Genomic DNA, 12653 nt, shown 5'->3' on the forward strand with positions numbered 1-12653 from the left:
GCTCAGGCGCTCTGCAATGCACGTGAACCAGAAGCTCACTGCGGCCACCGTGACTGCGGCGGCAATACATTTGCAATCATTTTCTACTTGTTGCTAGAGCATGGACAAATTTAGCTCAGCGCTGCTGCCGTCTCGTGGCAGTCCAGGGCTTCTGTATGACGTGAGATTACGTGTAATGAAATATATTTGACGGGGCCCTAACCATACCCCATAAACTGTGGACAACTTCTAGGGCCCCTCTCAGTGACCCCCAGTTCTGGCGTCACTGGGCCCGCAAAGAAAAAAATATATATACACGAGGTTATGATCAATCTGTGCTGATCGGAATGTTTCGGCAGTTGGCGTAACCGCAATGTGCAGTGAAGGATCCTGCGTTTAGACTACGCTCCAGCACATGCAACAGGATATTCCTGTTGCCGTGATATCGACCACCTACCATTCGTGTTCGGCTTGTAATAAAGCGGCGTCGAGCTGACAAAGTGGTTCTGACAACTTCTTTGTGGACCAAGGCCGAGACAACTGCTTCTGAAATTAAAGGGACAGTAAAGCCTAACACTAAGTCAGTTTCACTGGTAAAGTATCCTTTCAAAACTCCATTGTTAATTTCGCGTTAATAGGTTGACATTAGAAGACAGAATGAAGGTCAACGTTCTAATTTTATTTCACGCCGAAACCACAGTGCCGGCAAATCAGTGTGACGTCACGGATTTCGAAGAGTCTTCTTGTATTCGAGCCGTTGTGGCTCAGTGAAAGTTCTTGACACTTGCCAAGTTCAAAGTACTCAATCCTTCCCGATATGTTAACTATACATATGCCCGAGCAGACAAGTCACAAAAAACCATGACGTCACGGCGACTTGGTGCTTCCAGGAGGCGTCGCCAGCCGTATTTCGTATACATAAACGAAGGAAATACTTACTCACCCACCAAGATAATCTGAAAATAAAGGGGAAGCGTAATGAAACAAAGAACACTGTGGGGCCACAATAAGTATGGGGTGGTGCGTGGATACTGTAAAGCAGTAATGGTGCCAGTACTAACGTTCGCAAATGCCATTCTATGCTTAAAATCGGATATCTTGTCTGGGTTGGAAGTTAACCAAAGATCGGTCGTCCAGTTGGCTTTGGGAGCCCACGGTAAAACCACAAATGAGGCAGTGCAGGGTGACATTGGTTGGGCCTCTTTTAAGTCGGAGAAGCACAGAGCAAAATTAGTTTTGAAGGACTCACGAACATGGATAAAAATAAATGGGCGGCTAAAGTGCACAAGTACCTGAAAAGCGTGGACAAAGAACGGAAGAACAGGTCAAGAAAGTTGGCTTATGTTTTCTCCTATATTCAAATTACAATCCTATGCTATCACGTCTGTAAGTTGTGGTTAAGTCGTACTTTTCGATCTTCCTGACGAGTTTTACTTTGTTAAATTCCATTTTGTTCTTAACTCCTTGCGCCACGCGGAGGGCCTGCGCGATCGGGTGGTTCGGCATGATTCTTTCCGCCAACGACGCCGGCGCGCCCTCACCGACACCGACGCGACGCCGGATTTTCTGCGACACGGGGCCCTCAACGCTATCGCGTTAAAAATGAACATGGAGATTTACAAGAATCAGAAGAAATTAGAAGGGAAAATCTGTACGATAACAAAAAGGGCAGTGCCTTGCAGTTTGAGGCTCGAGCCCGTTGCCTAAGGACAAAAACATACCGGAGCTAATATTCGGAACTAGTTGGAGCGTGTATGCTGCGGCAAAAATCCGGAGGCCACTCAGTATATCCTAATTGAATGCGAAGTGATTCACCCAGTGAGAACAGTAGGTAACGTATACCTTTCAGGAGCACTTTAAAGTGGACGGAAGCATCAACCGGTCAGCAGTCGAGATAAGAGACGTTGGTGGGGAAAAAAGCAGGGAAGAGATTGATACGACCGGATCTGTCATAGGTAGCCGTACAAGATAATTTTGAAGGGGGAAAAAATACAGTAGTAAGGTTGAGTGATTTATTAATGCAGCTCGATTTTTTTTCTTTATTCTTTCAACGTCTCATTTTTCTTTCGTTCTAAAGCAAGCAAGGTAAGCAAGCACTTTGCATAATATGCAATTTCCTTGCTTTAGCCAGAAGAATCCAACAGCAAATAAAATGCCTAATTATAATATAATGACATCAAGGATGATGACGATGTTTATTTCTTCAGCGTTTTACTCAAAGTAATTTAAGAGTGAATAAATAAAAAATGTTGCAGTTTCGCCCGAAAGGCGAAGCATCGATTGCGATAGCAAATTAGTAGTTATTCGGAGTAGGGACAGTAGTTTTATCGGCTGCATAAACTTGGACACATTCGCTTACTAACTGGATTAACAAGCGTGGTGTCAGCGCGCACAAGCAAAAATTAATATATCACACTCAATGACCGCAGACAACCACTGTCAAAACGCTGGCAGCAAGCGCAGCCGCCGCAGTGAGCGAAGGTTCGTGCGGTCTATCACTTAAACGGAAAGTGACCGGCGAATGCACAGCGCGTACAAAGGTCAGAGCCGTGTAGAGATTGCTTTAAAGAGACAGTGCGGGCGACCGCCGCAGCCGGGCAAAGTACAACAGTTGTTGGCAGAGTAGAAGCTGCCCCCCCCCTCCCTTCCGCGCTGCCTTCCCGCTTTCCTCCTTTCGCGTAGGAGATTGAGTGGCCAGTTCCCCTTGCGCCCGCTTGCAAGATACGCATTTGGTGCCGCAGCACACCGTCTCTTCGCCTCCCTCCCTCCCATAGCCCCATGGCCTTTCGCGCGACGGAAGTCGCGTTTGTTTTCCGCCGTGCGTTCGCTCTCCGTGATAGCGCGCGTCCCCCGCACTCTTTCACTCGCCCATACGGCGCGCGGCGACAATTTTATCGCCCTTGGACTTTATACGGAACCTCACGGCGATGACGACGGCAGAAATCCGCTTGAAGTGTCCATATAATTATCTCAATAATACAAGACAGTGATAGTGTTTTTGTGGACAGAGCACTGAATGTACACGTTGGACTGGTGGGGCTGCACGCGTGGGGAGGCGGAAGGGGGTTAAGTCGGGCCTCGTGGGGGGGGGGGGGATTACAACACCCTAACCCCCCCCCCCCCACCCCCCGTCGGTGCGCCACTGCTTGGGCGAGTTGGTTCATACTTGGAAAAGCGCAGCCTGACTGAGGCACGGACAAGAAGAAACACAAAGCTATATCACAAGCTCTCACCAACTGGTTTTATTTGCACTGAGACCTGCCTTTTATAAGTGCCGAATTTTGCCATATCGCACCACCAGTCAAAACAATGATGGTCACATATGTTGGAAATGTATTCACATACCGTCCTTGCATGGACATATCACTCTTAACCACCAACAAATTAAAATCGAATTTTTTTTTATTGTTACTATCATCTTTCGAGAAATATACTGCTTCGTTGAGTCATCGTGCAGTAAAACAACCAAACATACGCGCAAAGCACAAAAGAAAACTATACATTCGTCATTTAACTTGAACATGCGTCTAAGATGAAAAGATGAAACACGGGAGCCTTTACATGAGGGTGAACATTTTTAAACCTAAAACCATTGAGGAATGCAGTCTCAACGTCGCTCAGTAAACATGCAGATGGCTTGCTCGCGTAGTTTTTAACGGCTTTAAAAAAAAAAAGAAAAACGCTTCTGCAATTTCGCGCTCCGTCCTTTCATACAGTGGCATGCTTATTTCAGAGAGCTAACAAGTCGACGGTACTCCGCACGCACTTGCTGAACAGTCATGTCAACAGGTAGTACTTCGTCCAGAATGCAACTTCCGCTTAATGGGACAAGATTTTGGTCATGGCTGAGTTTAGTTTCGCTTAAACGATGTCAAATGTATTCGTTCGCGTTTGACATCACACGCATCAGTGAACATTCTAGGACTGCACATGTTCTAGAACTGAAATGTTCTGCAAGGTATACATGCGACTTCAGCCCAAGGATCGAACACAACGGAAGGACTCTGCAGCGCAGAGCCGAGTCACTACACGCACAAATCGTTTTGAATCGTATCCCCGCCGCGTAATGTAACGGTATACCTTCAACGGCCGAACGCGCTCAAAATTTCTTCAGGGGTCGCAGTCCTCTAAACTCGTCCTTCCTCTAGACCATGCTGTCGCTTGCATCACTCGAGGACTTTTCAATGTAGGAATGCATTATGTATAAGATGGCGCAAGACAAGTGACTGCGTCGTGATCCGCGCCTGCATGCTGTCCCACCCACGCCATTTTCCGAGGTGCCTTTTCCCGCTCTCGTGCGGGCTGCTGGACTGCCTCCTGTTGCGAAAGCCGTTGTCCGAGCGGCCACGAAGGTTCCATTGATGGTGCCGAGAGGAGGAAATATCCAGGGAGATTAGAAAAGTGTTTTATATACACTGTACATGGTATTTTACAAGGGCTCCATGATATTGGAGCCGTCTACGTGCTCACATCTTTGCATCTAGTAGCGTTTACATCTCCGAGCGTCTCTACATGGTCGAGCGTCTCTACATCGTCAAGCCTCCCTCACAACACTCAAGTCCCCGGTTTTATCCCTTCCGTTTCCCTCTTTCACTCGACGAGGGAATACACTTTTTAGCCAATGAGTCTTTGATCAGGTGGCCATATCCCGCACGTGATGCATGTGTCGTCGTTTCCCGCCGGGGTCCACCTCCAATCTTGCTGGGTCGCCTCCGAACACAGGCAGCGGTTGACACCTTGGGAACCGAACGTTGATGTCGTTCCCCCGGGATTGCCAGACACGGGCCCCTTTCAAGATTCGCCTCTCCATAGCGGTCAGTTCGCGGAACCAGGGAGGGCGGTGGCTGTCTCGAAAGGGCGCCACGTTGGCGCGTAGCAGTCGGCGCCGGGCGTCGGCGTGGTTCGGGCGGCGCTGGTAATTCACGGGACCGCACCAAGGGGCGACGCGGCCGTTTAGCGACGCATGAGGTAGCCTGAAGACCAACGCTAATCCCTCAGTCCCAGGTGACAATTCTCGGCCACGAGAAAGGGCGCCAGATTGGTGCGTCTGAGTGGCGCCGGACTCCTTTGGTCCCGAAGGACCGCCAGACACAACACTCCATAGCCCGTGGTCCGCCGCGCCGGTAGCACAGTGGCATTTGTTCTGTGGGCGTCTTTGTTCCTGCTTGTGCCAGCAGGACAGCTTTGTATACTGCCATGCAGCGTTACCTTCGTCCTTTTCGCATCCTATGACGACGCTCTGGGACAAAGCCAAGAAATCCGATGCCTGAGCCGGTGGCATGGAGAGAATCCCGAGTTCGATCCTCGGCGGCGTTACGATTGGGTCGTTGCGAAAAGACGTCGCATTTATGGGCACGCAAAAGAAAAGCAGGTGGTCAAAATTCTTCATTACCGTTTTCTAGTGAGGCAAACTCCATCAGTCGAATCAGCAAAATGACGCGCCCGAACTGGACGGGTTTAAAAACACATCTATGTAAGGTTCGCGCGCTGAGTTTTTAGTCCTAGTGAATAAGTTAAAGGGACACTAAAGAGAAACCGGAAGTTAAGCTTTAATTGTAGATTATCCTTTCACGATCAGTCATACCATTCTTACTGCGAACAGAGATGGGGGAGAAAATAGCGAAAAACTGAAGGATAGGTGCTGACGCCCCTTCTAATTTCCCGCACTACACGTTCGTGACGTCGGAGATCACAAACGCAGCCCGGTCGCGATTGGTCGAGAGCGATTTATCGCTGTTAATAAAACGCAAAACGAAATACACCGTAAACGTACATAAACAGCATTTGCCAACTTTTTAAACCGTTTCGAGCGAGGAAGTACAAGTTTAGCGCAAAAGTAAGAAAAAATGGCATGGCGACACATCCGGTCGTGATAGTTTCGTAGTTTCGTTTTTTGGTCCATGCATCATCGCGCGCGCCTATTCCGCTCTACAGTGTTTGGTTGCGTGGCTCGAAAAACGTTGACTTCGCGGGAAACAGCCAGAAAATGCCTCGTGTGTGTAATGTTGAGGGCTGCATAAATGGCCCAAGGTGCTTGCCCAGGGGCAGCGGCAGTGTTGACTGGATTGTGTCCTTTCATGTCGTGCCGCGCGGTGAGCCCCGGCTCCCCGGCGTTCGCAATGGCTCAGTGTTCTGGCGATGATAAAACGGCAAAAGAGCCAGAGAAAGCGATGTTTTCTCTGCATTTCTCGCCCTCGGATTATGTATATAATCTTGCTTTTGGAAAAAATCTTGGCGTGCCCCAGAGGCCAGTCCTTTCTCGAGCAGCTGTTTCATCAATGTCGCCTTCATCAAATCCCCTACTGATGCCCCTGCAGCAGCAAACTGGCGGCTCGGTGAGTGCTGAATGTCATTAAAAAAATGTCACAGTTTCGCCCTAAGGGCGAAGCAATGAATGCGATAGCAACACACCAATGTCATACGAAGTAAGGTGAGCGGCTTTGGTAGCAATAGGAATTGTAGTAAACATGAGCTGATTAAGTAAGCAGGTGTGCTGCGGCGTAAGTAGATCGACATGAAGAGAGACTCGATGACCACGAGAAGGCGCGTGTGAAACGGTGGTGTTGATGAGAAGCGCTTCCCGTGGGCAGCGCGTGCGAAGGGACACACCTGTAGCGCTGCACTGCCGATCCGGGCAGCATTGCATGTGTAGCGTGCGTTGGAAAATGTGGCCCGACTATTACTAACTGAATGAACAAGCGTGGTGTGAGCGCGAACAAACAAACATGAATAGATCACACTGAATGACTGCAGACAACGACCGTCAAAACTCTGGCATCAAGCGGATACGCCGCAGCGGCGAAGGTACGTGCGGTCTATCGCTTCAACGGAAACTGAGCGGCGAATGCACGGCGCATAAAGGTCAGAGCCGTGTGGAGATAAGAGAAGGTGCGGCGAGCGACGAGCGCGGTTGTTGGCAGAGGAAAAGTGCGCCCCCCCCCCCCCCCCCCCCGCGCCCTCCGGCGCTCGCTTCCCGCTTCCTTGCTTGCGCGTGGGAGAGATAAGAGACGGTGCGGTCGAGCGACGAGCGCGGTTGTTGGCAGAGTATAAGTGTGTGTCCCCCCCCCCCCCCCCCCACTCCCTCCGGCGCTGGCTTCCCGCTTCCTTGCTTGCGCGTGGGAGATCGAGTGCGTTCGCTCTCCGTGGTAGCGCGCGTCCCCGCACGCTTCCGCTCGGGCATACGGCGCGCGGTGATTTCATCTATACGGAACCTCACGGCGACGGCTACGGCGACGGCTACGGCGACGGCAGAAATCCGGTTGAAGTGTCCATATAATTGCTATCGCAATAAAAAAAGACACGAAAAAACCATACCGCGTACGCGCGCAACTTCCTACGCTTGTTCTGTCGGTAACATCGTCGCGTCGCCTGGCGGACCGGCCGCCTCAACTTCCGTCGACGAAAACGAGGCTTCGCTTTTCATCGGCGCGGCCGGCTGCTCACCGCCATCGTACGCGGAAACACAGCGCGAGCACGGATCATTTAGTGCTCCGTTTCACTGAAGTCGCTCAAATGCAGTCCTGCTTCCCTGGCGAGCTTTTCGTTGCAAGGTGCAGCGTCAGCAACGGTATACATCGCGGCCACAGAACACCTTAGCAAAAGTCGCACCGAACGCAAACGCAGCGGCCATGCAGCCTATGATGGAGCGAGAGCATAGAATAAAGAACCAACTTGCGAGAGCCTCGGCCGTTTACGCAAGCGGTGACGTATCATGGCGCCCCCTGATTCGCTGAGAGCAATGAAATCCGTGACGACACTGCTTCAGCGCCGAATCTGGCGTGAGAGAAAATGAGGAAGAGATATTTGGTCTTTGTTTACGAATTTCTCTGCTTAACTCCTATTTTTGCACCCAACAAAAAACTTCATGCATTCCTGAAGGTCCCTCTTTTATCCCAGCTGAACTTCCTGTTTGTTTAGTGTCTTTAAAGCTCCTCTTATTTTGGGGGCGAGTCCATTGCGGCCCGAAAGGAGTTTACTCGCAAGCGACCCCTTGCCACAGCTAAGGAATGACGCACGTAAATTTCGGGAGTAATGGAAGCCCTGCAAATATTTTTGCATGTAACCTCGTTCGCAAATAAAACAAGTTTCAAGTGGGAAGTACCACAGTAGGAAGAGAACGACGATATAGTCGCACCCGCCTCTATAAGGTGCGACGGATGGGTCGGGTGCGTCATGAACAATTGCGTTTTCCAAATTTCAAATATCATTGCGTCATTAACATTATCGCAACGGCTGAGTCCTCTCTCTCTCTCTCTCTCTCTCTCTCTCTCTCTCTAAAAAGCATTACCTACCCGGCTTGGAGCGGTCGTCCTCGTTATAAAAATGACTGCCACTGTTGTGCTAAAATTAGTTCCTGTTGAACTAGTTTTAGTTCAACATTTTTTTTTTTTTTTTTTCCTGTTGAATAATTTCCTGTTGAACAACGCGGCGGGGTTGCGCAACCCAGCCGCGCGCGCCGATCCAGGCGGCCGTGTTTCAGGGATCGCGCGCCGGAATGGTCCATGTGCCGCATTGTTCCAAACAAATTGTAAGATGGTCTGTTTTACTGGGTTTTCTTTCTTTCACACGTAACGTTTAAATATTGTATAGGAAAATTGAAGCAAGGACTTTTGTATGAATTTTCTTTTAGCTGCACCAATTTCGGGCAATATAAAACGCGGTGGTTTTGTTTACCATTCGAGCATCCAGCTTCGTAGCCTAGATAGGAGTAATTAGTGTACTTGTGTATATTTAAAACTGTGCTATTTAACTTATATTGCCAAACTTGTATTGTTAACACATTCCTTATACTGCACCGCATTTGGGCATTTAGAAGCATTAAGTGCCAGGATAAGACCGCTTGTAGCAACACAACCACCGCAGCGTTGTTATATGTGATCGATAATTTCACCTTCGCAGGCTCATTGATATTGGAAGAATTGTGCGGCATAGCCAGCCGCAGGCACAGCCCGCAATGCGCCGCTTTCACCGGCGGCGTGTGCCCACGCGTCGTCCACAGCAAGGTGTTCGGCCGTTAGTGTTCGCCTCCACAGGCATTAAAGATGCCTTGCTTACCATTTATAAACGAGGGGAGAACTAAATCGGGGACCTTGGTGACCGGACGAAAGGCTGGGTGTGGTGCGATCGGCGTCTTGGATACTTTTTCCGATCCGGTTACACATGCTCCAAGAGCCTGCGAAGGTGCTCCCACAATAACCTTTAATTTTATCGTCCGGCTATAATGTCGAGGACAGGCTTCCAACTGCTCGAGTGCATTAGTTGCCGCAACTGCGTTAATTACGTACATTGTACTTACTCGGTATTTCGTGAACACCCGAATGTCGCCGTAAATTATATTGTCCTTTTTTTTTTATTGTTGCAGATAAAGATCGTACATGAATTTTAGATTATACGCGGCCTCCTGACCGTGCTGTGCGACGCAAATTAAGGAACGAACGAACATTTTCTTTTCCTGCGCCCTCCTCGCGAGTTGTCCGTGCGATAGCCTTGCTCATAGACGATGCGTTATATTGGTCGGCTGAACACCACTGTATATGTCGGTTTAGCAGCCTTGCTGTGGCTTGTGTATAACCGTAGGGGCGTCATAAACGTCAAGTAAACTATTGTTTTCTATATCATGTATAGTTTACTACCATCATATATGCCAATCTGATTTTCTATCATCTTTTATTATTGTCGCCCAAAAATTCATTTCTTGTTGCCGTGCGTCTTTTCGTGCAAATAATTTCGTCTCCCTGACGCAGCCGCCGGATCCTCGCCCATGTTCCGGAGTTCCTTGCGCATCCTGAACCAGCAGTTCGACGCGAGCCTGGTGCATCGTGACAGCGAGGCCTTCAAGCAGCTCAGCGCGGAATTCAAGGAGGCTCTTGCCCAAGCCCTGGGGCGTCATCTGCTGCCCCCGCACAACGTGCCCTCCGTCGAGGTCCTTCGGATCGCACCGGCCCCCGAGGCCGAGGCGCTCACCGTCACTTGCGACGTCAAGCTTCCTCGCGGCGATCCTCGGGCTCTGCAGCGCGCCATCCGCTCCGTCATCGACAGCGGTCGCCTCGGCAGGTTTCGCGTCTCCGGTTCCGAGTCCACCTTCACTCAGCTTGGCGGTGAGTTTCGTCGGTCTCTTGCAGGCTGTCTCTTGATCGTGCGCTGTTTGCACTCGAAACCAGCGACACTGCCTTTGTGGGGTCTCACACGTGCTCTTGGGACAAAGTAACGACAACACAATCAAAATGGCATTTATTGCACCTTTCATATACTAATGCATGCGAGCCGAATATTCACATGGGCGCGCGACAAATCGAGCAAGTCCGACTCACTGCGACCGGCCGACAGACAATGAACTTTATTAAAGGTCCTGAGGAGTACCGCCGCCGTTCAGGGTGGCAGCGCAGCGGGCCGCTCCCACGTGGGGAGGCCGAGCCTCACCGCCGCGTCGTGGGCCCTCCGGACGGCCCTTAGCTGGTGCAGTAGATCGGGGCTCCCTAGCTCGGAGCTCCACTCTTCTTCGGTGATGTGTTGATGGCCCCGAAATGAGGGACACCGCCAGAGCATGTGCTCTAAATTGCTACGTTCGCCACAATCGGGGCAGTCCGGTTCAAGTGCCCGTTTAAGAGCTGAGAGTGGGTAGACTAGGATAAGACCTGGTCTGCAACATTCGGAGCGCATGCCTGCGGCCTGGGCAGTTTCTCGTGCGGAAGAGGAAACGTTCGCCTGCCCAGCTGATAGTGCACCTCGTTGAATGTGAATAAAGAATGTGAACAAAGATCTCCCGACCAGTCTCCGAGGTACCACCTCCGTCCGACCCGGCGCGGTGGGTTAGCTCGCGCGGGTGTGGGCGACCTCGTTGAGGTTAGAGGACAAGTGCGACCCGAGGTGAGCCGGAAACCAGGTGGTGTGTGAGGAAATGGCCCTATTGCCTAGGATATGCGAGTGACCTCGGCCGAAACGGAACAAAGGTCCTGACGGCCGCGCTCTAATCGGTGTAAATTCGATGTCGACTGTCAATAAAAGCGTGAGCCACCGCGGCATGCTCGGCTCTAGCCGGGGTGGTATACCTGAAAGATGCATAGTTGCGAACTGCGCCACTGTGATCCACCATGACGGCCGGAAAGTTTGCCGATCGGCCTTACTGCTCGGCGTCCACAAAGCACGCGGAGTGCGGGTCGTCGCGAACTTGCTTTAGTAGGGCCTCGCCTCTGGCCCTTCGCCTGCCCGCATTGTGCTGCGGATGCACGTTGCGGGGAAATGGGGAGACAGTTATACCGGCTCTCTGCTCTTTAGTAAGGCAAAACTTGCGTTCTTCCTCGAGCGATGTATTACAGCCCAGAACCGCCAGAATCTCGTCTCGCCCTGCCAGCGGCCGAAGACAGCCTGGCAGTCTGAGCCGTGTGCTGCGCCTCGATGGTTTCGGATAGCGAGCGAATATGTTCGTCCCATGCTATGACACCATCGCCTAGTCGTTCACGTGTACGGTCACGCAAACGGTGGCGCGTTCGAACGATCCGTGTTCGTCCATACCTGGTCCTTCTCCTAGCCTCGCGACACGGTCTCGCGAAGCGGGCCGGCGCACGCGCGAAGCGTCCGTCCGTCCGTCCGTCCGTCCGTGCGTGCGTGCTGCTCGCCGATCCCCAAGCCGAAGAGGCAGCGCCTTCCTGTTGCACCCAAGTAACCCCGTCGTTAGGTGTTAGTTAGGTGGTGTTAGCAGCGCCACACTAGCGCAATCTCTCGTAATACGCTGCCACCGTAACCCCACGCGGCGAAGCCGTATTACAGGAGAGGGGAGCCATGCGGGGAAAACATTAATGGGACGCGCGAGAGTCGTGCATCCCCACACCTTCTACGCTTTTATTCAAGGGGCGGGCGGCGTTGTACTCCTGCAGCAACTGCGTATTGCGCGGTCGCGCCCGCCCGATTTTGAAAGCGATCTGCATTGGGGGCAGAGTCAAGGCAGCGTAGGTGTGCCGACGGCCCATACGTTTGGGCGTGCTGCGTTCTCGGTGCTCAGTTTGCGCTGAAGCGATAGACAGCACGAAAGTCTCTTCGCTCGCTGCTGTTGCCACGCTTCCTCACGCCAGCATTTTGACAGTGAGTGCCCGCGGTCATCTAGCATGTGTTCATGTCTGCCCTTGTGCGCTGACACCATACTTGATAATTCAGTTAGCAAGTGAATTGCAACTTTATACGAACGATAAACTACGATCCTTACTTCGTATAGCTGGCTACTAATTTGCTATCGCAAGCGATACTTTGCCTTTTGTACGAAACTGTGACCTTTTTTTTTTCTGTTTCGCTTGCGTTCCGCCTATATTCTGTTAATATTATTGCGCCACAATTAGGCAAGTCAGGCCAATGTGATAGACAGTACGTTAGTAGGATCATCGGGCTGCTTCAGACGAGATTTTTGTTGCCCTTGCACGGTTACGCATACAAGAGTGATGTGACAAAGTTGTGATTATTTCAGGAGCTAAAATCATTAGGCAGTTTTATTTCAGCTGATAGTGAGCACTGTTTTGCATAAAGCTAACACCACAATGAATTGAGCGAAAGGAAATTATAATAGCGGCCTTTCAACTCGGTGTTGATACGCCCTCCATCTAGACTGCTGTGTCACACAGTATTCGTATAATAGCCTATTTTAACTTCTTTTGAAGCAGCGAATGAAAGCACAAAAGTGCACGATT

General features: G+C 50.9%; 1 protein-coding gene across 41 annotated transcripts in view; it reads left to right on the forward strand.

Annotated features, from left to right (window-relative positions):
* The window catches only part of LOC119446815 (basement membrane-specific heparan sulfate proteoglycan core protein), a 436128-nt gene that overhangs the window by 197633 nt on the left and 225842 nt on the right, over nucleotides 1–12653 (forward strand). For all 41 annotated transcript variants that reach the window (XM_049664395.1, XM_049664396.1, XM_049664417.1 and 38 more), the window contains one exon: nucleotides 9723–10076. In XM_049664395.1, the coding sequence (XP_049520352.1) occupies nucleotides 9723–10076 (354 nt within the window). The remainder of the gene's footprint in view (nucleotides 1–9722; nucleotides 10077–12653) is intronic.

The sequence above is a fragment of the Dermacentor silvarum genome, chromosome 3, assembly GCF_013339745.2.
Source record: "Dermacentor silvarum isolate Dsil-2018 chromosome 3, BIME_Dsil_1.4, whole genome shotgun sequence".
In the NCBI taxonomy this organism is placed as follows: domain Eukaryota; kingdom Metazoa; phylum Arthropoda; class Arachnida; order Ixodida; family Ixodidae; genus Dermacentor; species Dermacentor silvarum.